General features: G+C 41.4%; 1 protein-coding gene across 3 annotated transcripts; it reads left to right on the forward strand.

Moving 5' to 3' along the window:
• The first annotated feature begins 45 nt into the window (after positions 1-45).
• commd10 (COMM domain containing 10) lies at positions 46-25,248 on the forward strand. 3 transcript variants are annotated; one of them, XR_003409949.2, is made up of 8 exons: positions 46-2,098; positions 2,397-2,487; positions 2,690-2,800; positions 3,052-3,207; positions 7,694-7,807; positions 24,135-24,194; positions 24,294-24,423; positions 24,540-25,248. XR_003409949.2 is itself a non-coding variant. In XM_026999751.2 (7 exons), the coding sequence occupies exons 1-7, from the start codon at positions 2,070-2,072 to the stop codon at positions 24,330-24,332; spliced, it is 600 nt and encodes a 199-aa protein (XP_026855552.1). In that variant the 5' UTR covers positions 46-2,069; the 3' UTR covers positions 24,333-25,248. The 3 variants fall into 3 exon arrangements, 2 of the variants coding, with proteins under 2 accessions (XP_026855552.1, XP_026855553.1); XM_026999751.2 differs by having other exon boundaries at positions 24,294-25,248; XM_026999752.2 differs by lacking the exon at positions 7,694-7,807 and having other exon boundaries at positions 24,294-25,248.

The raw sequence follows: 25,248 nt of genomic DNA on the forward strand, positions 1-25,248 counted from the left end.
TATATATATATATATATATATATATATATATATAAAAATAGTATTTCACATTACTACATTTAAAGGAAGCAGAATGCCAATAAGTTCAGGTGTAGGGCATATTTTTTTAAAAATCATTTGGTGTATAACAAAAAGAATGTAAAAGCAAAAATATTTTCCAAAGCCACAACTGAGAAGGATTTAGATGGTTATTTTTGACCTTGTTGGCTGGTGGCAGAAAGTATTAAATTATTCTACTATATTAAAGTGGATTTTTAAATAATCAAGTTCTATTTAAAGACCATGGCCATAAGGAGGAAGATGACAGGACCTTGACTGAGGGCTGTAACCAAGATCAAAATTTTAGTATGTGACCTACTTCACATAAGTAATAAACCACACTGCTGGGTGAGTGTAGATCTGGTATTGCACATTTTAATCACTTTTACGTTTTGCACTGCGTTGTTCCCTTGACAACATGGTGTACATTCATTTATTTAAACTGCTTTAAAGCAGTTTAAATGGGACATTATGTAGGATTACTATTTTTTTGTACACAATTTTTGCCTTTCTCATCTCCACAAACGTATTACTTCATAAATGGCTTTTGTTATATTGCATGATTTTGTTAAGGTAGTTATTTCACTCGAATTCGTTAAATGACTAATATTATTCAATTATTTACAAAAATATTTCCAATTGAAAATGCACACTACATACAATCTTCATCTGTACATTGATTTATTTGTTAATATTCTTATTTTAGGTTATACCAACTTTACAGGCTCACCGTTTTAAACCAACTTCTAAAATCTGTCCACTTATTTATCTGAACATTGTTTGTGAAATGGACAATTCTCAAAAAACAGAAGGACACCCACATTTTGAAAGTTATGATGCTGTTTATTAATAGGAGTAATTAATAGGAGTGTTTACGTGAATTAGCGCTAGACGACGTCTCTTGGTGCCTACAGGATTTTCTGAGATTTTTGCAGATTTTCCCATTAGGGTAGTTCTAGTTGAGCAGGTACCTCTAAGAGAAAAATCCATGAATAGTCCATTCGTGTCTTCATAGGTGGTTATCCTTATCCTGAGTGCAGAGCAAAATCCCCAATGTTGAATTAACACCTCCAGCGTTCACGTAATGTCACCTGAACGTAAACGAACTCCGTAATGGTTATAACAGCAGAGCAGGTGTTAATTCAGTACTGGAGGTTTTACTGTGTGTGTCCTAAGATATGTGTCTCAAACGACCTTCATTCAACTGTTCTACCTTTAAGCGATTTGCAACTATAATCTCAAGTGCAAATAAAAAGATGACATGGTTTCCGTGGAAACCACCAGAGGGAGACATTATCCCGTGTTTCTATCTCTGGCGTACATAACGGCTTGATTTTAGTTAAAAACCTTTCCTTATGTAACCCATTATTATAGTGGTTTGAGTACCATTACGACTTAAAGAAATAGATATTTAGGAGAAACGTTTGGAACGGGAAGATTTCTATTTGTATATGTATTTTATTTTGTTTATTACTCAAAGCGATACATTGGCTATGTAATGCAAACAACAATACAAACACATACCCGAACATGTAAATATCGCTAAGGGGAAATAAAATACTACATAAAAATGTTAGCCTAGTTTTAATTGCTTTTAGTTTTTAAAGTTAAATCTCTTCCACTCTATAAAAAAATATTTATCTTAAAAGCTTGCATAAACCGAATGATAAATGCTATACATTTAAATATAAGATTTATTATAAAGACATGAGCTTGCTTATCTATAATTTCCAAAATACGAAATAATATTTTTTCATGCTAAAATATAATTATCAACAGTATTGTTAATAAAAAGGTCTCAGAATATTTACTACATAATATACTGGCTGTATCCACATTTTGTTTTAATTTCATAAGACGGGTTTTAGCTTTTGTATATTTTAAGAATAATTCAAGAACTGCGGCCTATATTCGGAAGTGGCGTCACACGACCGGACGCCAGACTGCTAAACAGGAAATACGTCTGTTAGCCAAACACGACGGGGCCTCGGTTTTAAGATTGCCAGGTTACGGCTAACCGACACGCCACCATGGCTTCAATCGTCAAAGACACACAGAGGTAACCGAAGTTTAAGGATAAAAAAAATGCAGCGAACCGTCATTGATCACTTTAATTGCGTTTGCTTGTTAGTTGTTTAGCTAGCTTAAAGTTAGCTCGCTCGGCGTCTGGTGGCTTGAACAGCGGGTGTGCAATTAGGTTGTGTTTTCACCCCCAAAAGCAATCCAAACCTCCTGATTACTATGTAAAAAATCTATACATAGAAGCATTTAGACATAAAATATGCTTCCCTGCTGATAGGTGAGTTGAGTTTGAATCGGTCTGACCCCTAACTAGCGAACCTTATTTATCTTCACAGCATCAGAGAGGCAGTAACTTACATCAATGCCGTTGACTCCAGTAAGTTCTCCAGACTTCTCAGTCGCATTCTTCAGAAGCTGCATCTCAAGGTATGAGCAGCAAAACTGCACAATTCCCCTAAACAGCAGTGCTTTTATTTGTAGACAAATTAGGTGTATGCTTACATTTTTGCTACTTAATATTGTGACATGAAGCTGTAATGTAACGTACATGGGCTGTATTTAGACTGACTATTGGTACCTACATGCTATTTTTATGCCTAAATTGCATTTGTGAATTCTTTACGTTTAGGGAGAGCGCTCCTTTAGTGAAGATGAAGAGCAGAAATTGCAGACTGCCTTGGCTCTGGAGAAACAAGCCCTTCACCTTGTCCTGGAAACCACGTCATTCTTATTAGAACAGGTTGGTATTATACTAGATCATGATCTCTTCTGTAGCTGTGTGTTGTGATAGATGTAAAGCACATTGTCTACTCATTTAGCATTTTCACATTTAAGGCATTCAGTATCGTAAGAAGGACCTAGTTCTCCTAGCAATATTGTTATGTAATGTTAACCTCATATGTTCCTCTAATTAGAAGGCATAATTACTGAATGTGTAAGGTGACTGATGGGTGAAAACACTTCGTTGTGCCCTTGTTTGTGTTTATGCAGGCTGTGTATCACAATGTTAAGCTTCCATCACTGAAGCAGCAGCTTGAAAACATACATGTTTCCCCAGACAAAGCGGAGGCGTTCTGTCAGGCTTGGGCCTCGGCTGGCCCTGACATGGTAGAGAAGATTAGACAAAGAATATTTGCCCCCAAGAAGGTGAGTTCTTGATACTTAGGTTATTTTACCTGAAATTATATGAGAGTAACTTTAAATGTGTTCCCATTTTCAAACCAGTGAAAACGTATTGATCAGTACTCTAAGAACATAAATGAAAATTGCAACAGCAGTCATCATATTTCCATGTTTGTTATAGAAGCAAGAGATAATTAGAATCAACTAGAAGGGGAGAGGGTTTGAAATGCCACATTTAGGATGCTGATCAAAAAATATTTTAAATTTGTGTTTGTGTGTGTGTATATCCATATGGATGGATGGAAATGAGGAGAAATGGGCCATCATGTATGTACCACTGGCAGATAGTAGAATTGGCCGATATGGAGAAATCCTACCAATGGCTGAAAAAGGCTGGATTGAAAGACAGCACAGAGGCACTAATCATGGCAGCACAAGAACAAGCTCTAATCATGAGATCAGTAGAAGTTGAGCTCTACCACACCAAGCAGGACCCCAGATGCAGGATGTCCGTTTATTTGTTTGTTTGTTTGTTTGTTTGTTTATTTATTTAGGAGGGTGTATCCTACTTTGACCTTGGAACTTTAAGCCTGAACTCGGCACAGATGTTACTGTGTACTATGCCAGCCACTGGGTTATGCTGTTCCATGTACACTCTTGACTGCTAGCATCTTTCATCCTGCTGTTATGTGCTGGATTGTCTCAGGGGCATCTTTGCACAGCCTGCATCTGGAGTCCTTCCTGGTGTGGTAGATCCCAGTCTCTATTGATCTTGTATTCAGAGCTTGTTCCTGTGCTGCCATGATTAATGCCTTCTTGCTGTCTTTCAGTCCACCCTTTCCTCCCCCCTCCCCACATCTGCCACTTCAACTATTTGCTGGTGGTACACACCATAACGTGCAGAGGTTTATCCTCCTATGATGGTCCCTGTTCCTCCTTATTTCCATCCTCCTCGTGTTTCTGCTGTCTGAGGTACTCACTAAGCACTTCATCACTTGGGGCTATTTTTCTGGCGTACTCCTGGAGGTTGGTTGTTTCATCCTGGCTTACAAATCCTCGGCCCCCTCCTTCTCCTTAGTTTACAGTCTTGGAGTGCTCGATTTGGGATAAAATCCTCCATGTATTGTGTGGAGTTTCCTTGTCTTTTCAATGGATTCTGTCTCCTCCTTTGGCCAGCTTATTATGTCAGTGATGTATCTGATGACTGGTAGAGCATAGATGTAGGTGTTGACAGCCCGGATCTTGTTCTTCCCATTCAGCTGACTTCTCAGGACTTCCCTCACTCCTTATAGGTATTCCCATTTGCCTGTGGGATTCCAAGTTACTTGTTGCTGTCTTAAATGTCTGTTAAATCACCTTCTGGTAGTACGGTTGCATCAGTTCCTTGCCTTTCCTTGTAACCACCAACCACAATTATCCAGTCCGAATGATATTCCGGTGTCATTGCGGTATATCCTGGTGAGATGGATTAGTGAGTCTATATCTTGTTCACTTCTTTTATACAGCTTGATGTCATCCATGAAGAGGAAGTGGCTGATGGTTGTTCCACTCCATAGCCGGTGTCAGTGGTAATGATCTCACTGAGGGGGTCAGACCTTTTAAAGAGCCGCAGTAGGGACAGGGCATCTCCTTGGTAAATCGCCTGCTTGATTTAGACTCGTGCTGTTACCCTGAAGGGTTGTCTTCCACAGGTCCACTTGAGTTCCTGATGAAGACTCTTATTGTCCTATTGATGTTATATGGCCTCAAGCATTCCATTATGAATGTGTGGGGCATTGAATCATAGGCTTTCTTGTAGTCTATCCAGGTGCTGCACAGGTTGGTCTGTCTGATCTTATGATCTTATAGCCTTGAGCGACTTTTATCCACCAGTAGGTGGTGCTTGGCTCCTCTGGTGTTCTTAATGCCTTTCTAGACCCTACTCATGTACTGAGCGATGTGCCTACTCAGCTTATCCACAGTAACACTCGACAGGATCTTCCATGTTTTGTAGAGGCAGGTTATTAGCCTGTTCTGGGGGTCCTTCTAGGTCAGGACTGTCTGAATGGTTAACTGAAGGCCAGAGCGGATTCCATCTGTTAGCAGCTGGTTCATTTGTGCTGCCATGCGCAGGAAGTGCAGTTAGCTTCTTCAGCCAGTAGGCATGGATGATGTCAGGACCTGGAGCGGTCCTTGAGCTTTTTGAAGCTTCTACAGTTCCCACATCCTCTCCATATACCCCCTTGGTCTGGGGTTGATTGTGTAGTAGCATTCCAACAGTCCTTTATTCTGCACTTATTTCTATGAGTATGAAGAATATATAACAAAATACTCACAATTTACTGAAGACTTGTTGATTTTTCATTATTATTGAATGCTATATTGTTGTCTTTACTGGTTAAGAAAACAGTTGTTTTACTATAAAAAAAAATCCTTTAGTTTTATTTTTAAAATTAATTTTTGTAGACATTATTTATGTTGATTGAAATGTTGGTCAGTTGATCTACGATGCCAGTTTGTTCTTATTCTACATCCATACCATTCTTAGTATAAGCAAGTTTGAATATGTGTTCAGCTGCTAAATGTCATTTGTGCTGTAGTGATTCTTTAAAAATTACATAGCTCAGCACCTTTTGCATTTGTGTGTAAGCATACATTTTGCCCACGATGTGCAGGACATTGAGCATCATTCAGTTTAATAGAAGGATTAATTTGTGACAAATAGACAAAACACAAAGACCAAACACAAGCGGTTGACACATGATGTTTTATCCCGCTCAAGAAATCCTTTTAACAATGCTCAATTTTCTTAGAACTTCTAAGAGCTTCGTAGGCGAGATGATTTCAAACCTCACAGCATATTATCCTGTCACAGTCTTTGGCTGTTACATCAAAGGATTCAGTCTGATTTGGGTTTATGCCAGTCAGGGGCTTGCAACATCAAAGCTAACAGTTTATAATAGCTATTGAAATGTTTTTTAGATTTAAATAATTGTTGGTGTGTGTCTTGTGTAGATAAGTTTGCTATATATATATATATATATATATATATATATATATATATATATATAAATAAAAATAAAAATATGGCTTAGACATGTGGGGCATTTTTTTAATCCTTCAAGTGGCTGATGAATCTCCCTTTTGAAATTGTGAAATTCACAGTACCTTCATATGTGCCTACCACGTTCTACCAAGGACAGAAAAAAACCTTGCTGTCTATTGGGTTTTATTGAATTTCTCTGTGCAGACGATTACAGTTAGGATATGCTTTGGCAGTTGCAAGTAGCTCCACAAAGAAATGTAATGTTGAGGTCTCGTCTTATAGATGACATTTCACTCGGGCCTCATCACTGTGCCTTTTAATGTCACAATACCTTGAACTGTAATTTCACGAGTGCACAAAACCTGTCTCTATATCTTAAGCCTAGCGCTGCACCATATTGGTGCTTTAATGGTGCCAAGTGCATTTTGGTAGTTTCATTCCTTTTGTGTATTTGTGATTCAAGGATGAGAGGTTGCATCCAAAAAAAATTTGCAATCTGTATTTTGGAGAAAGCCAAAGGCAATTTTTCACTTTGTGACTAGACTTCCGTGGACCATGTCTATTTTCATTGTAGTAACTAAAGCCCAGCGTAATCTGGTTTACTCATCATAGCATCAGGCAAAATCAAAAGGCATGCTCAAAATGCATGGTTGCCCCAGTGGGTGATGGGATATGTAGTTAAGATCCTAAATTAATAGGATTATCACAGGATTATAATATTATATTGAGACAGCGTATTAAAATAAAGACTTGTATGGAATGAGTCATAACTGGCTTCACCATTATATGGCGTATATAAGAAGAGGATATGAGAGATGTAAACCTCATAACACTTAATGCTCTGTAGCATTTACAGACTGCTTGAAAACATACAACATAGATGCACTGTTTTCTTTCATCGTATTGCGTTTACTCAGTTTTTCAGGGCTAAATTCGGGTGCATGGTCTCTCTCTACCTTTAATGCGGTTTCAAATATTTTCACTTGGCATGCAAGCACCTGTCTTGTCTTTTGTAAACTCTTCATGGCACTTCCTTAATGTTTTTTGTGTTTAGCCATCGTGTTTAATGCATGAATTGTACAAGATGAGTAACACTGATTATTCACCCCATTCACCCTGGTAGTGTAGAGTGGCATGTATTCCACGTTATACAACAGTTTTGTGCATAACACACTTGCACTTGCATAAAAATACTGCTTGTCATTTGTACATACCCTTTACATTTTGTAATGTGGTGGCATTCGATAGGACATTGCGTTTTGCATCATGAAAACAGAGCCTTAAATCACAATAATTGCATGTAGCAGCGTAATCAGAATGTGGCATTTTCTCTGCTAAAATGATACTTGAGTTCCGGTTTTATATTACGGATATGTTCAAAGGCAGGTGCTCTGTTGCTGCCGATTTCAGAGTTTTCTTTTTGATGACGGGTGGCCGGGTGCGTCGTTCCTCTGTGTAATACCATGTGTTCTTTTCCCCTGTTAGCTGGAGCACATAGGCTGGCAGTTTAACCTTCAGATGGCTCGATCCTCGCAGGCCAAGCTAAAGGCTCCTCACGCGGTGCTGGACCTGGGAGTCCAAGACGAGGACAAGCTGGAGGTGAAACCCTTCCCGCTCCTTATTCCTGTCCGTCCAGCGTGCCGGCCCCTCTTCACACCGAGGAGATGTTTGCTTAGCCACGATCTCCCAGGATCGGCGCCAGCTGTGAAGCTGATGCAAATCCGGGCCCGGTTCACCATCCCGGCGTGACGGCAGAAGCCGTGGAAGGGGAGAGCTTGTTAAAGTTGCCCTCAGGGCCCCGGCTGCTATGATTAGCCGCTCTGGGTATTATTGCACAGTTTGAGGGAGCTTTGTTTACCCTCGGTGGTCTGAATAGCCAGGAACCAGGAATAATCCTAGCTTGCAAATCAACCAAAAATCTAAAGGGGAAAAAAAAACAACAACAAAAACATAATCTTTCTCCTCTCCCTAGGTAGCATGGTATTTGCATGAGGTATTTGCAGTTTCCCCCTTCCTTCCTTTCAAGTATAATATGTAACCTTTTTGCTTTGTTTTTGGACAGCAACATATTTGAATGTATTCACAGTGAGTCAAACATGTTTTATATGTTGCCTTTTTTCAGTTCTAAGAGAATATGCAGAAAACATTTTTCCCCTTACAGTAAATCCACACAGGCCTCTGTTGGATAAGAGCAGCTCTAAGACCCCGAGCAAGCCAAGCAAATGGGAGGGACTTGGCCTTTTCCTCATTGTCTCAAATGGGGGCACTGTTGCCACATGTCAGAAGTGGAAATGTGTGCAGTTTAAATGGAGTCTAGGCAGTATAGGTGCTCTCTCAAATCAGTGTTTGGGTTTTTTTTGTTTTGGTTTTGGTTTTTTCCTCAAAATTCTCAACCAAAGTGAAAAGAGGACAGTTGACATGTCACATGGTGGTCATGTGGCTCTTGTGGGCTGAACTACTTCTTGAGTTTAAACTCGGTAAGGAATGTCCTACCTGATTCTTAATTGCTTTAAACTAAAAATGTTTCCCTTGCAAATTGAAGTTTCAATCGCAATTTTAAAGCTCAGATTCATCATGACTATTATTATTATTATTATTATTATTATTATTATATTTTGCATGCATTACATTATACTAGTGAGTTGAACTAAGTTTATGAGTTACAGAGATAAACTAAAATATTTTGTTCTCCATCATAAGTGAAGCCAGCCTTTTCAGTGTGTCTGTAAAAAGCTCAGAGCTCGGAACTGAATTACAAGAAAGTTTGTGTGTCACTTTGGGGAGAATTGCTTCAGTGACAGCTGTTCAGATGATGGATGATCGTAAGCATTCATGTAGAAATTAACAATCTGTTAAACTCTTAATTCAAAAAAGAAAAAAAGTGGACACCGATTTGTTTCCGAGTGAAGTGAAGCGGAACGCATGTTGCTTCTTTGCCTGTGCAAACGGATATTCACAGAGTTAGAATACCTTTTTCCTTTGTGTATTCAGTGTGATGCCTTTTGCAGCAAAGTTGTTATACCTGGTGATTTTGTGTCTTTTCAGGGGCAGCATGTGACGGCACTCTGGTATGGGTGAAAATGGTTATTAGACACCCTCGTATTCTCTGACACTCACCGTTATGTCATTGCAGTGCCAAGTTGCCCATTTTGTTCCCATTTAAATTAACACTCTGTTTCAATGTTTGGATAATTCGTAACTGGACTGCGTGCTTGTATTTTAAATAGCTGGAGTATCGCTCGCCACAGCAATTCTGTGCCCCACTATAAGTATTATGTATTGCATGGAAAATGTAACAACCATGGCCAACAGTCACGTTTGTGAAATGAAACAGAAGCAGGAGAGGTGACACAGGACATCTGTATGGCATTGATCTGAAACCCAACCAACTCTGGAGAATTCACCTTAGATGGGCAGAGGTGCTTCATCAGCATGGTGCCTCCTCCTTCTCATCTCATCATGGGCTCACTCTCGTCATAGCCAGTTCACCGTGGGCTGCTCCTTAAGGAATAAAGTGGCAGGCTCTTTGATATTGCCCTGAACTTCCGAGCTTTCCTCCCGTTTCCTTTTCCTCGGAGATGAGGCTTCGTTAATCTCTGTCCACCAAACAGAACATGGGTAGGGTCTGCAAAATGCTCCCCTCATCGTAAAGATGCTTTGGATGACCAAGAATAATCAGAGAAGTGACGAGGGTTTAAGTTTTCTTCACACTCGTTTTTGCTGCTCGCAGGCTCCTTGTGTCTAATACTGAGTTGTGATGGCCTAGGTCACCATCTGCATTGCTGCTGTTATCCGCCTTGCTAACGTCAAGGCGTTAACTAATTCTGCCATCAAACCTGCACGGCTTCCATCAAAGCATCTGACTTGAAAGCCGTTCTTGCTTGTTTTTCTGGGTTCCGCCACGAAGGAGCCTAAACCCTTTGTTGAAAGTCTCACTGGTAAAGGCGGTGACCCCATTGATTACCACCTAGAGTTATAGAATGTAATTAAACTTCATATTTTAACTTGCGAATAAAAACCGTGATCTCATTTGAGAACCTCTTCAAAGCATTTCACACGTCACAGCAATAGACAGAACCGATGTGGTAACATTTGGGGAAACCTCAAAAAACCCTAAAACAATAACAAAACAAAAAAAGAACCCTCTTTGTACATGAGAAACCAAGCAATGAAGTTCTAATTGGCACCACTTTAACATAAAAATAACTCTATCATCTAGTGCCTGAATCAAACCCAAAAAGGGACAGGGGGCTGTAGAAAAACTAGGATGTGGAACAGTAGAGCCCCTGTTTCATTGGGTCTCGCTCTGTTTGTTTAAGGATGCTCCTTGCAAGAATTCTGTATGTCCATTTGCCAGGGAGACCGAATGGCGTTCTCCGCAGGGCTCCTGCAGCCGGGGCCTTTTGTAGCGTCCTTTATCCTTCTATTTGCCACCATAGTCTAGTGGCAAGCATCCGTGCATGATGTCACATCTTTATTCGTGGCAACGCTCAATACTTCTTTCTTTAAAAAAAAAAAAAAAAAAAAAAAATTGAATTCCATTCTTTTGGGGGTGGCCACAGTTCACTGTGAGAAGACCTAGTGTAGAAAGGCTCAGTAGTTGTGAATTAAACTCAAATCTATTGCATATTTTGTCTGCATACTGATCAGCGTGCAAGCAAATCAGATTTTGGCCACAAAACAGAATTTGGCTGTACACTGACTGTCTCAATCAGTGCAGGCTCTAATCCACTTGTACTGCTGTTCTTGTTTCACAGATAAATCAGTGCAGTGCTGAACCACGTAATTTTGATGAAAGAGCATTTCGATACTCTTTCATTTCTCGATTCATGTACGGCTGCATCCGGCCTGGTTGCAAGATCCAAATTTTTGCTGGAAACTAGTGAATTAGATCAATTTTCTCCACCTAGTATTTGACGTGATTTGGGATTTTGTTTTCCTGTTTTTTTGCTGATGCATTTTCCCCAAACCCAGCAGTATCTTCAGCGTCCATGCAAGCCGGTCATCCCGGTGCTTTAAAAGTTTCTTGGCAGTGAGCCACAGCTTTGTTTCCTGCTGCTGATGATGCATTTGATCGGCATCTGCGCAGGTGGACGGGGAGACCGTTTGTTTTCGCCTGCCAATCCGTTTGAACCCTTGTGCTGGCTAATTGCGTTGGATTTGGATATGGCTGTAGGCAGCCTGACCATTCGAAGCCTCTTCTTTCCCACAAGCCGTACAGTATAATGGACGAGGCCCTCTAGTTCTTGGGGGGCTGCAGCATCGACATACCAGAGGGATCTAAAAGGGTGTCTAGGCGATCGCTGAAGTTGCCACACAAGAGAGGTTTCTGTTGCTATGAATAGCAGCCCATGAGCCTCTCTCTCTGCGCAGCTATAGTGTTTCAGAATGGACAACAGGACTGGTTTTATCAGAGGAGGAATTTGGCGTGCCACTGTTATGTACAGCATGCCTTCTGATGGCAGCAGAGCCGATGAGACACTCGGCTTCCGTGAATTTCAGGCTGTCAAAAGAAGCTTTCCAGCAATCTTAGCTTATTCTTTTGTTTTTGCAGTGGTCTTTGTTTTTTTTTTTTGTTTTTTTTGTTGTTGTTGCTTTATTCATTCATTCATTTATTCACTAATTTATTGCCACTATCGGAGAAGGCGATTTGGGAGTTTTCAGTTTTAATCAATGTTAAAACAAGTGCCTAGGTTAAGATGCCTTTCTGCACAGATTTTTCATTTATACCATGCATTTTAGGAAGATGTAATGGCTGCGTATCTGGGTAGACAAAATCTTTTAAATATGCATGTCTGAAATGCGAACATATTCTTCTCACAGGTTTGGCTGAAGCTTTTATTTCGCTCCTTTTAAAACAGCCTAAACATGTCAGTCAGAATGCTGTTGCTATTGTATGAGCTGTTGCTATCATATTCTGCAGGCACTTCTGGAGATTTTAATTAATGTATATTTATATGAATTATTATAGAATATTCATATTCTACACTAAAATATTTATAAACATTTGATCGGGTTGGCTTTTAAATGTCACCCACCCACCCCCTGCACCAGTTGTTCTTTTGACTTTCATGGAGTTGCCCCAGAGATGCACAAAAATGTTAATTTTGCTTCGCTGTTTGCCAGGACTGCGCAAAGGCGCCACATTTCCCGTTACTGTCTGGTCTTGTTTATCCCCTGAATGTTTTCCCTCCAAACGTACAGAAGGTTGCACTACTGTTCTCTCCCAGTCCGTCCACTCCCCGAGACCCATCGTATTTCTGCCAGCCGTTTTTCTCTTGTCAACATTTACTTACTAGCTGAGGAAAAAAACCAAACCAACAATGAAACGCACGCGTGCACACACACGCGCGTGCACGCACAAGTGAGGCGTCTTGTATATTCTCCTTTATGTCTTTTTATCGCAGCATGAGTCGGTGTGTGTATAAATAGATACCATGAATGGCATGCAGTGCTTATGAGGGTATAATCATAAGCTTTCTTGCATTCACTTGTTCTCGTACTGGTAGCAGATGTGGCGTTCTCATGGGACGTTTTCATGGGGCGGCCTTCTACGGCACGTCGCGGGTGGATTAAAAAAAAAAAAAAAAAATCTGGCCAGGCTTCCGTGTTTCTATTTTGAGGCAGTGTTCCACCTCTCATAAAACAGGTTTCTGCTATTGAATGTTCACCAGAAAAGTTCTACAAATGGTACCTACATAATACTGAGTTAGCCAATCAGTAGACGGATAGCTGATTGCACGTTCACAATGAGCTTCATTTTGGTGATCTTCCTTCCTCTAGGTCTCTTCAGAATATGATCTCAATTAAGTTGAATACAAGGTACACTAGATCATTTTTTATGCGGTGAGGTACAGGGCTGTGTGTTTCACTGTGTAGTAATGGCTTTAGTGTTAAATATTCGAGGCACAAAAACTAAGTTCCACACATTGGCAGAATCTTAAATTTAAACTGCCTAATGCATTAATAACTTAATTGTATTTAATATATTTCATATATTATTGCATTTATTCATCTTAGGATATGTTTACTTCCAAGTGGCATTTTCATGGGCATCAATTAACCTTAGCCATGGGCTAAAAATGTTTAGTGCAGTAATATTGGCATTTTAAGTTTAAGGTTCTGGAAAAAGTTCTGTGTTGTTAATTTACTACTGTCTGGTGTGGATTGGAGGAGGATGGGCTGTCCTTGTGAACCTTGGTTCCTCTCAAGGTTTTTATTATCTTGCTCTCAGGGAGTTTTTCCTTGCTCATGTTGCCTTGGCTTGCTCCTTAGGGGCCGGGGGCCGGATTGTCTGTAAAGATGATTTCTGTAAATCCGCTTTGTGACTAAGAAATGTTGTGCAAACACATTTGAATTAAACTGAATTCATTGCAGCCCTGAAATCAATCACTTTTAACTGCTAGCTAATTTTGTTTGATACATTTTAGTATTTTCTTTGTATTCATGCTTTTTTTTTTTTTAATAATCATTTGATTATTTCAAGTGTTGTATATTTGGGCAGGGTTGAGTTCAGAAATACTGAAGAGATGTGTAATCTCCTCACGATTCAATCAGTGGTCTTTTGTGAACCGCTAACCTTGGGTTTACTGTTAGTTAACAAAACCCACCGTTTGTGACTAAAATCAGGTGTCCTGATGGATAGAAAAGGGCGCACCCGTGCAGTCAGATGCACCGTCACGCTGCCACGGCCATAGTTAAAGCAAAGATTTGCCTGTGTCTGCTCTCTTCTGCATGTGCGATCAGGACCGGAGCTCGAGCCTCGGTCTTGATGCGGCTGGATGAATCTTAGACGGAGAGTGTCACTCCCCACTGTAGTTCATCTATAGGAAGTTGCACCATGGGGAAGGGGTTTCTGCCACATTGGCATGGTGTGTCCTCTTGGATGCTTCGCTTTAGAAGTGTCACATCAAACCAAAACGGGTCCGACAGGAATGATCAGATATCTCATTTACTGCAGGTTTAACTCGGTCACGTCCAAACAGTCTTCTCCTGGTACAGCGTCAGAAAAAAAAGTTACTATATTGAGCGCACAAATCAGACACAAATTGCCAACTGCGCCTTGGCACTCCTGATGAGCTTTGATGGGTACCCGGACATCATTCTTGGGGAGGGGACACCTAACAAGAAAAGCATTCTTCATCCCCCATGTTTCTGCGTAGCAGCACCTAAAAATTCTGCTTTGGTTTGCTGTTCAGCCTGCTGCATTTTATCTTCTCGCCTTCGTCCCTTGGTACAGCGTGCAGTCTGGGACTCGCTACTGTATGATTGTAGTGAATTTGCTCTGCTCTGCTTCTGTGCTTAACATGCTGCTGTTGCTCTCCATTATAATCAATGCTGTGTAATGGCTTTGATGCTTACCATAGCACTATGAGGATAAAAGCCTTAAGTGGGTTATTTATTTATTATTATTTTTGTTGAACTCTGCCGTGCCTCTGAAAAACAGTGCATAGCAGAATGACTCCGTAAACGTTTCACGACGTACCGCCATTATTATTTTTACTGCAGGTTTCCATGCATTATTAGGTCTATCAAAACATAAGCACACGCCTGGCCTGCAGATCGGCTCTGATCTCTTAAGCTTGGCAGAGCGGAGATTTTGAAAGACAATAAACGAGGCCAGATACCGTCTTTGCACCTGCCGGGGGGGGGGGGGGGTGCATCGGAGTCTAAAGTTCCCAGACATTCTTTAGGGCGATGGTGAGGTTGCAGACAAAGCCCACGACTGATCTCCTCACGCGAGAAGTGCAGAACATAAGCAGGGATTAGAGGCCACATCTGTGCAGGTGCTCCTTTAAGATTCCAACCTCAGAAGACCTGGAGACCACTGACAAATGCACAATAAGGCTGTTAGATTTGTCCCATTTACGGAATGAAAATTAATTTAACATTTGGTCATACACCAGTAGAGCATCAGGACGGCATATTTTGTTTTGTTTGGCATTTTCATATCATTATTTTACCTGCCGAGGGCTCTTGAGTTTCCAGTTATCCCTTTGATTGATCTAGACAAAGGCATGTTGGTCTGTAGCAGCAGTGTTGTTTGTAGCTTGATTTTAAGGTTTACTATTTATCAGCTGATCCAGACAGCTATGTCGCCCTCATCAAGATACGATACTTGGCGCTTGTCAGTTGTTTAGGAAGATTTAGGGTTAGGGTTCACAAGCCTCACTGTTATATAATTTATGCCAAGAGGGGAAAAAAGTTAGTTAAAACTAGTTACTGAAGAGAGATATATAGTAAACCTGAGTTATAAACACAATTATATATCTTGAGGGACTATCACCGAAATACTGGCTGGGACTTAGTAATTCTCAGACAGCTGATGGGAGGGGGTATTCACTGTTTTAATTGCATGAATCGTTTCAGTCATGACTTTTATTCTATTCATAGCAGGCTGTGGACTTTATTCCTCTCTCAAATGAAAATATAGCATACAACTGTTATGTCAGACAGCTGGAAAAATGTTTTCACCCTGTCTTTTACTCTCTTATCACCCCAATGATGCTTTCAATTTTCAGAACTGAGCTGAGTTCTAAGCATTACACAGCCACGTTGTGATTTCTGTATATGTGTTTCTAGGGATGCTATTATTTTTCTTCCCCCCCGTATCTTTTTGTAAGCACCTTTCAGGCAAGCTGAGAAGTACACACTATAAACAAACATGGTGAAGTGTCACAGAAACATTTCTTATTTACCTTTCCAGCTAATGCATTTCTTTTGTAAATGTTTCACTTCATACTCATATTGTACATTTCCTTTGTACATATTTCACATGCCTATAGTAAATTAATGTTATGCTTGAAAAAGAGAAAAAAATGAGAGACCCGCATAATATTTTTGTGGCTTGTAAATATGTTTAAGAAGGTAACCCTGAGCAGAAAGTTGTTGTTGCATATCCTGAGCTTGATTCAAAGTTATATGGGTATGGCAGTTGGGGATTACAGCGTGACGGCTTCCTCCACTCCTCTTCTACAGACCCCCTACTAAACAGCAATTTGACTGTGGCTTTGCAAATGTAAACCTGCAGTATTTCCAATAGCATCGACGTGTTCTTATGCGTAGGGTTATTTCTGCCGGTTCCTTACGCTGTTGTTGCCGCGCAGATTACATTGATCTGTGTTTGCATTTACACACCTTCTCTAATAATGTAATTATTGGTATAGTTTCAGTATTAACTTGTAGAAATGAATATATATTGAATGGAAGCTTACCATTTAACTGTAGGTTGCATTGCTTGCTCACGTTGCCTTTCCTCAAGCCTATATAAATGTATTCCTCACCGTGGAGAGATGTCTTTGTTGGGCATGCTGTTTTATGTAGGCAGCATGCATACGTCATCTCTATTGTGATGCTGCAGGAATGAGCTGGGCAGAAATTTGACAGGGCTTGTCAACTCTGGATAGCAGCAAACGTGTGAATTCTTGATAAGATGCCAAGCTCTCAAACCCTAAAAAACAGCTACTGGTGTGGGGCAAAATGAAAAGATAAGATTCACTGTTTAAAGAAAAAAAAAACAGCTGCTGGTAATTACCCAGAGAGGAAGTCCTCTAAGTGTTATTGAAAGCCGCCGCAATCCTTTTAGTTACAGTTTTGTGTGCAAAAGCACCTTATTGGAGGCTGTCTGTCCCCCACATTTTGAGTATTTACTTTGCTGTGAGCTTTGGTTCGATGGTGTGCCTCCATTTGGAGTCAGACGCTCTTCTGCAAGCATTAAATAAATTAGCTAGGAACAGTAAAAAATGCTTGCGGCTTGGTAAGAGGACGGGGGCTCTTTGCGACGGGCGCACAGCATTGGACTGTCAGCAGACTCTATAATTCATGACAGTCCAATGGGGCTCAGTCATTCGGCAGCTGGTTTTAATGCACCTGACTTCAGACATGTTTACTGAAAGTGTGTCGCACGGCAGTCCAAGCTAAATTATTTACACCGTGTTTCATTTGCCAAGCTATAGGGCATTACATACAGATCTCAAGGCACACGGTGGCCTACTTGCAAAAAACCGTCATCTGCACTCAGTCGGTCAGCAGAAAGGTTTCATGCTTTCTGGAATTGGCTTTGTAAACCCGCAGCGGCAAGCCAGGTAGGTGTGATCATGGTGTGTGTTTTGGTATGACCAATGTTTGACCCTTTCGACAGTTGTTGGTCTCAAACATGACCCTGTGATTCTAGGGGACACAAGACTGAGACCAGCATTGGCTGTAAAGTGCCATGCTCACAGCATGTGTCAGAAGCTTACTTCAGTATATGATGTAAACAAGATCATGCTTTTTAAAATGTCGCTGTTTTGTTATTTCAGCCCTGTTAAGATATACATTCTTAGCTACCCTCTAATTAGGACAAGGATTTTTTCCCTCCCCTCACTACAGCACACAGCAGCAGGTCTTGGCATAATATCCACACCGAAACTACAAGAGAGTTTATACCCTGATTAATGCAAAACTCCAGACCAAGCTTGAGACATCAGAACATCTGCAAGCTCAAAAACCGGCATACCCTTCCCTGGCTCCCAACGCTACTGCCAACCTCATATTTTCACAGTGCTCCTTTTTGATTTGGAATTAGGCTTGAGTTGCTAATCTTCTCATGAGAGCGGTGCTTAATGAGGGCGACTTATCCTCAACGAGAGCAACGGTATGGAAATCGGCTGCATCACGGCATTGGAAGAAGTGAGCGCCTTTGCATATTTTGAAGTCTCACAAACCAGGCCGGTTGTCCTCCGAGGCCGCTATCGGAAAGTAAACAAACAGTAATGAATTGCTGGAAAGAATCTTCACTTGTGAAGTCGGCATCCTTAAACCACTGGATGAAAGAAATGGAACACAGTTAATGACAGAGTATTCTGCATATAATAGGGGTACCTCAGAAATCTCCTTCCAAGCAGAAATGTTGTGGAAAAGTGGCTGTGAGTAAATAAGGTGCATGTCTTAAGTGCCAGCCAATTTATGGAAATACAGTGGGATACATGGAGCTCAATTTCAAAACCACTGAAATTCTGAGTTCATTCAAAGCCTTGTCTTGTTCTAAGGGACACGGAGGAGCACAGTTATCCCCAATTATAGGTTGTTCCCTAGTAATTTATATAATTTATAGATTTTATATACAGCTGATTTCAGTGAAAATATTTCATCATATATTATTTGTATTAACCAAATCATATAGATGCAAAAAAAAAGTCACATTGAACAAAACTATTGGCAGAAATTGAGAGTTTAATTCCAAACTCTGTTATCAGACCCCATTTTCAAATGCTTTAATTTGTGTCTCGTGCCTTCTTTACCACTGGAGATATGAGAATAAATGTCAAAATGTCTACAAATTGAACCCGATGTGTGAGATGTAATTATCCAGTTATGTCTGTGCGCGAATTTGCAAAGTAGTGAGGAAGCTTCTGGAAAACTTGCTGGTTGGGGAGCCATGTCCATATGAATATGGCAAGGCTTTCTGCTCCCTTCGGGACCTGTTTAAAAAGGCCATAAAGCTCGGCAAATGAAAAGCAGCCCGAGACCATTACAGCCCGGCTCGGATAGGCTGTGATGTGGTGGACCAGTGACTGCTCTTATGAGAAAACTGTTGAAAATGAGTCCTGACCACAGTGGCTATGGGAATTGGGGGTGGCTCATTCTGTGAAGGCATGGTCCATAGGAAGGCATGGGGCTAAGCGTGGTGAAAGCTCATGGTCTTCATTAAAGGGGAGAGTACAGAAAAACCTCATCACTCACGGACTATTCATTTTCAGACAGAGCAGCTGTGAAACTCTTTTAGCCGTATAATCTATTCCAGGATGGAAGCAGCTCATTCAGCGCTCATGAGTCCTTGCAGATGTAACTTGGACGAGAACTTTTCATTTTCGTCTGGAACCCAGCAGGCACTAGCAGATAAGCACTGTAAATGAGATGGAATATTGCAGTAAACTGTTTAATGTGCAAAAACATTGCGTTAGCTGATTAATGTTGGCGTGGTTAAATTCAATTTGATGAGTATTCATGATGGTGCTGCAATGATGCTCTTCACTAGACTTTGTATCAATAGTAGTATTTGATCATGTAGCTGGATTTATTAGAGAATTTTATGGTTTGTGGGGCTTCGAAAAGAACGACCACACAACCTTAAGCCGTTCAAAAACGAACACCTCATTTTTCAACATACTATTAGGTATCGCGGCATATATCCAGAGATATGAAATGCATGACTGGTAGTATAGTTTTGGCCTGTTGTTTGAACTGTTATCATATGCTAAACCAGTGCTTAGCACTCTATTCATGCTATTCATCACAGCTCCACTGAGGGAGCTTCTCTGCATATTATTTAGGCTTATTAGAGTCAAGGAAGAGGCCTTTGTCACTCCTCATTTTTCTCTGCTAAGCTGGTTTGTGGGGAACCAGTGGGGAAGGTGAGGCCTACCCAGTGCCCGGCAATGAAGAGCGCTCTGTATGGCCTGGCCTGCCATTACGTGCTTTTGAGCGCGGGGCCATTGGGGACAATCCCCTCCTTTGTACTGGGCCGTTATTGCACTCTGACTGTGTACTGTACTGAATGGCAGCGTGAAAACCGTGTGAAAATCCGCCCCTGGCCCACATGAATTCGGGCAGCTTTTGGTAAGGGGGGCAGCAGGACCTCAGTGGAACAATAAGGCTTTTTTTTTTTTTGTTCTAGACGTTCACAAACACAATATCCAGACAAATGCCCTAAAGGCGTGGAGCCCAGACTAATATGAAGTTCGGGAGATGTTTCGTGTCGTCACTGGTGGGTGGTGGATGCATATTATGTGGGTTGGATGTGCACACTGCTTGTTTCTGTCGGAGCGAAGCGCCATATTTTTTCCCGCCATCCAAAACCACAACACAGGATGTGGTCCATTGTAATGCTGGGATAACGACGAGCCTGTTCCTGTCCTAAGTGACCTCATCTTTATTAACCAAATCAAATGATACAGGCTGCTTTCTCATTTGCGTGTTCATAGAACCGCATTTGCCTCGTGTGTACCTATAGATAAACGCTGACTTTTTGTCCTGTGATGATTAGGATCAAATTGGATATAAACACAGCATAAAATCTAATTATAAACAAGAAATTAGCACTGCTTCTAAACAAGAAGATGCCTGATTTATGGGGGCGACATCCTACAGCGAGCCATACAAGAACGCATAACTGAAATTGAAACCCCCCGCCATGCGTCCCCCCCTGCCGCAGCAGTCTGACATTACCTCAGGCCCCCCCCCCCCCCCCTCCCAATTACGGCTGCCATTTTGTTTTCTGTCTTTGGCAATATGAACGTCTGGCCAGGCATGTCGACATGCACTCCTCTTCCATCTAATTGGATCATGCTATTCATCTGGGGACTGACTCCGTCTTGCTTTCAATAAATGCCAATCCAGTGTTGCGGTGGATGGATGCCTCCCCGACAGGCTGTCCGCATTTGGGCTTCTCCTTTCTCCCTGCGCCGAAAAACGCGCGAGAACGCATGAAAACACACTCCGACTGCCTGCAGGCCGCCACAGCGGTGGAGGAAGAGGTGTGAAAATCGCAGGGGGTGGGTTGCACTCCTGCTGCTACATGAACTATTAGATATTTTTTTGCCGTCACATCTGGTCTCCGTTGCTCCAGAGAGCGCCTGCTGCGAGCGCGACAACCAAGCTTGATTTTCTGTACCGCGCGCTTTCCTTCAAATAAATGCGTTTGCAGTCTGCGAGACTGATAATAAAGGAACTGTGGACCCGGGGTCCTGTATGAAATCAACAGGAAATGAACCATATAGATAAGCCACCCATCCCTGTTCCTGTTTATTCTCATAGCTGGAGCAGCCACTCAGCGTGTCCGTGAATGCGTGCAGGTTTCCTGTCCGCGTCCTGCCGGCCTCCCGTCGCCTGTTTTGCAACAGATCCCAGTTCCTCCAAGGCTTTGCAGTCTTTGATCACCCACCTTCTGGCTTGGCGCCCTCAGCGTGTTTATGGGGTGGGCGTTGCCGCCCCTCGGACCGCTGCTTGACGCGGCTCTCCCGCTGGCGTTGGCTTCAGCGGACGGCGAATGGCTGCCGTGCTTGATCGACTTCTTGTTTATCGCTCCTGGGCCGGAGTCGGCATTCTTGTGGTGTTTGTCCTTTTGTAAGCGTCAGGGTGTGTGGCCAAATATTTGGGAGCTATTCTTCGACAGGATGTGGAACATATTTTATCGTGTAGATATTAGCGTTTCACTAAACCGAGGCAATATGCTCATCACATTTGTGCAGCATGTTTCATTAGCATTTCTTCGTTGATGAGAACCATACCATTCAATTAAGATAGAAGCGGGAAAATGTTTGACTATTTTCAGTCGGAAATGAAGGGAAGTAAACAATTTTCGTGAGACATCTTTATTAATATTTCAAATGTCAAACCATGCGTACTGCAAAATTGCTTTTAAGCTTAGTTATTTACAGGTTCTATTTTTTGTCACGATTTCCCAATTTTCACCATTATCCCCAAGAAACTCCCACTACCTAGCAGTGACTGACATGGAAACAAAAGTTTACAATGTATTCCTCAGAGCAACAGGGCAATTACACAAAGGGAGACTGACATTTTGTACAGAGACAGACAGCGTAGTACAGCAGAAAGGCTTTCCAAGAGCTCGGTGGCCATGGCAACCAGTTAACCTAGGAATTGCCTGGGGGTGGGGGGGCACTGTTCATAATTAAGGATGTCTGGGGGAGCTCTGCTTTAGACAACATTTTGGTTGAAGATTCACAGGGTCAACACTTGTCCTTCAAATCAAAGACAGAAATGTATAGTTTCAGTTTATACCCACCCACCTACCCACCCTCGTTTATTTATTTTCCCACCTGCTTAGCATGGGGGCATATCGGTCTGTTACGTAGGCCTTAATGCCAGTTAAAGGATGAATGAGGAATTGGTCTAATTAGATTTCACATTCAGGCATGGCGTATTTTTAACATCCAGAATTCAATACTTTTTTTGAATGTATTTTAAGTCCTCAGAATGAACGGATACAGCACACGTGCATCATGCATCAGATCTATTTCCAGTCTCTTCGACCGTATGAGGAGTGTGTAGTCGGTTTTCAGGTTTTAACATGGTTAAAGACCCAATGCTCTCTAACGATATTTTTAGATATTTTTTGGTCTTAAGCCGCCACTGCATCTGGCAACCCTGGTTGCCATATGTTATACTATTTATTTATTTATTTATTTATTTATTTATGAAGAGCTTTTGGAATACCAGACCTAAAAATACTCAAGACAATGTTACCCATGACTAAGCGTCTCATGTACCACTTTTATATAATACATTTCTCATTGTTATGCATTTGAGGAGAAAAGATTGCGGAGGCGTATGTGCATGCCTCCTACCATGTGTTGTGGATTTTTTGTTTGTTTGTTTGTTTGTTTGTTGTTTACAAAACTTGCGCTCAGCCATTTAATCTCTTCTCCTTTTGGAACAGTATTGAATTTCACTGACAAACAAAAAAGGCCAAATGAGAAGTCCCCCCTTTCCCCCCCCCCCCCGTCAGCCGTCCCTCACTTGCTCAGTCAGGAGGAAGCGTCATGCACTCCCGTCCCAAGAAGTGTTGGTCAGTGACGTCCCATTTAGAAGTCGAGCGCAGAACCGTGCAATGGCTGCCAGGGAAAACGTCATCTTTCACAGTGTCAGCACCGCCGTACGTTTCAACACGGCATCTCCATGCAGGCTTTGAGGCGAGAGGGCTCAGACACCTCTCTTTCAGGCCTTATCTCCAGAGTCCAGAGGATCACCTCTGTGGTGTTTTTTTTTTATTTTTTTAAGGTGTGCAGGAAAGCGCACCCATTAGTGTTCAACCTAGATATGTCAAACGGGTCTCTTTTGTGCTTTGGTGGGTTTAACCCTCGATTTCTGACACACATTTGCTTTCATCCCCTGGTGTGTCAAAGGCGCATCACATGTGCACGCAGCGCAGGTCCCGGTTTTGTGACAGAAACCTCCCACGTTACAAGATAGGGGAGTGTGTTGCGACACACTTGTGTCAGACTTGAAGATAAGAATGTTTTTGTGTGGGTATACTGAGAAATCTTGCCAGGGTGTGCAGATGCTTTGCTTCTCACAGATTTGGGGATTCTAAGTCTGGGAAGTCTATGACTCCAGCAAACAGCTTCTTCCACATCACGTTCTAGGTAGGTGTTGTGTACACCAGACAAACAGCATGATGACATCGTTAAGATATAATCAGAGCTTAAATGGTACAGCCCCAAAAGACTATAATGCTAGAAATTAGTCCACTGTTTGTTTTCCAAGTGTTATTACATGCTGCAGTTGTCTGCAGATTTTCTGCAAAGCTGCACTGTTTTTGGATGAGCGTATTCTATATGACGTTGTACTGCCTTTGTCCAAGAGGAGTCTGACCTACATATGCTCCATGTCTCCAGTGGCTTCTGCTAAAGATAACATTTCCCCTTTTACTCTTAATTATGGATGATAATGTTGCGTCTAATTAATGTCCCTGCCATTAATGTGGGCTGACAAATTCCTTTCCCCTAAGAGACTTCAACCCCACAACTAAATCCACTACTGTGTAGTTTATGAAGTTTCACAGCTAACTGCTAGCACAGGTGGTGATTTTTCTTTTATTATGCGTACTGCAGCTTCCACGTGGCATTTGTTCAAAGTCACAGTTTGGTAATTCGTATGCTGTCTTTCATGTTCTCTTGTTGTCTGCTTTACAACAGAGCCTATATCTGAACGAGTGAACCTTTTTGTTTTAGGTCTGTTTTTATTAATGTACCCATTTTTCAAGCAAAAAAAAAAAAACAGGTCAGTGTCGCTTTGATGGAAACTGACTTGATGTGCACAGATGTGCTCTAATAATTTATGAGAAGCTTTTATATGGAGAGCTGACGGGTCTGCCTGCACTACTCACTTCTTGTTTTCTTGCTCTTTTTCCCTTTTCCTCTAGTGCCAGCAGAACATTTTTGTGGAGTTCAGCCACCAGGAATTGCTGGAGTTCTACAACAAGGTCAGAGCAGATTAAATTAGTTTTTTTTGACATGACTGCAGACTCGGTGACTCTATTTAAACTGTCATACATATCTCCCCCCCCTTTTTTTTTTTGCAGCTAGAGATGATTCAAGCACAGTTGGATTCCCTCACTTGATGCCAGTGTCATCCTTAATGAGGGCAACTGGCCGGTGAATCGTCTACATTTTCAGCATAAAGTGTGGCGCCATTCCAGTCAAAAATAAAAGGTTTCCTCAGTTCCTTTCTTTTTGGATAAACACCACTTTGTGCACACGCCATCTATGTAAATCACCTTGTGTGTAATTCTCTTTTGTATCTGCCTGGTGCCATGCCTGAATCAAAGCACAACCCTGCCCAAAGTCATTCTGTCTCGAAGCCCCGATTGAGTTCCTCCGCTTCGTCTCTGCCCCATCATGACGTAAAGCAAGGGAAATCGTGAGCACCATCGCTCGCCTTAAGCTCCTCCTCATCACATGGTTTCACCACTTAAGTGTGATGGTGTGAAGTCACACTCTTGATTGGTTACTAACTGTACCCTAGTGCCTGCATCAGATGGCTTTACAGATTTAACTATTTAAATAAAATTGTTAGAAATTGTCATGTGGCAGTGCATTCAATATTGGGATTTCTTGTAATGAATGTGTAACAAAGCCCATTGTGTCAGTGATGAAGCATGTAATATTTTTACTATGGAGTGTATGAATATTCTCATACATTGATCTCCTGTGAGCTGTACCATGCCATTGTACAATTAACAGTTTCCATGCTGCACGCATAGCAGTAGTAATGAACTGATCTGACGTTAAATAGTTAGTGGAAGTGCTAACAATGGTGCTAATGAATGTGTAATGATGTAAGAATCTAACTCTGGTTAATTGTTACCAGAGGTCTTCCTCACAATTTTCAGTTCACTCCTGTCCTGTCTTATTTTCGTCTTGGGATGAAGTAATGAATTCTTTATAATTCCTAAGTAATAATTAATTGTTGTCATTGTAAAAAACAAAACAAAAAACAATACAATAAAAAAGGAACCCTTAGTTTATTAGAAGTTA

The sequence above is a fragment of the Electrophorus electricus genome, chromosome 23 (assembly GCF_013358815.1).
Source record: "Electrophorus electricus isolate fEleEle1 chromosome 23, fEleEle1.pri, whole genome shotgun sequence".
NCBI lineage: Eukaryota > Metazoa > Chordata > Actinopteri > Gymnotiformes > Gymnotidae > Electrophorus > Electrophorus electricus.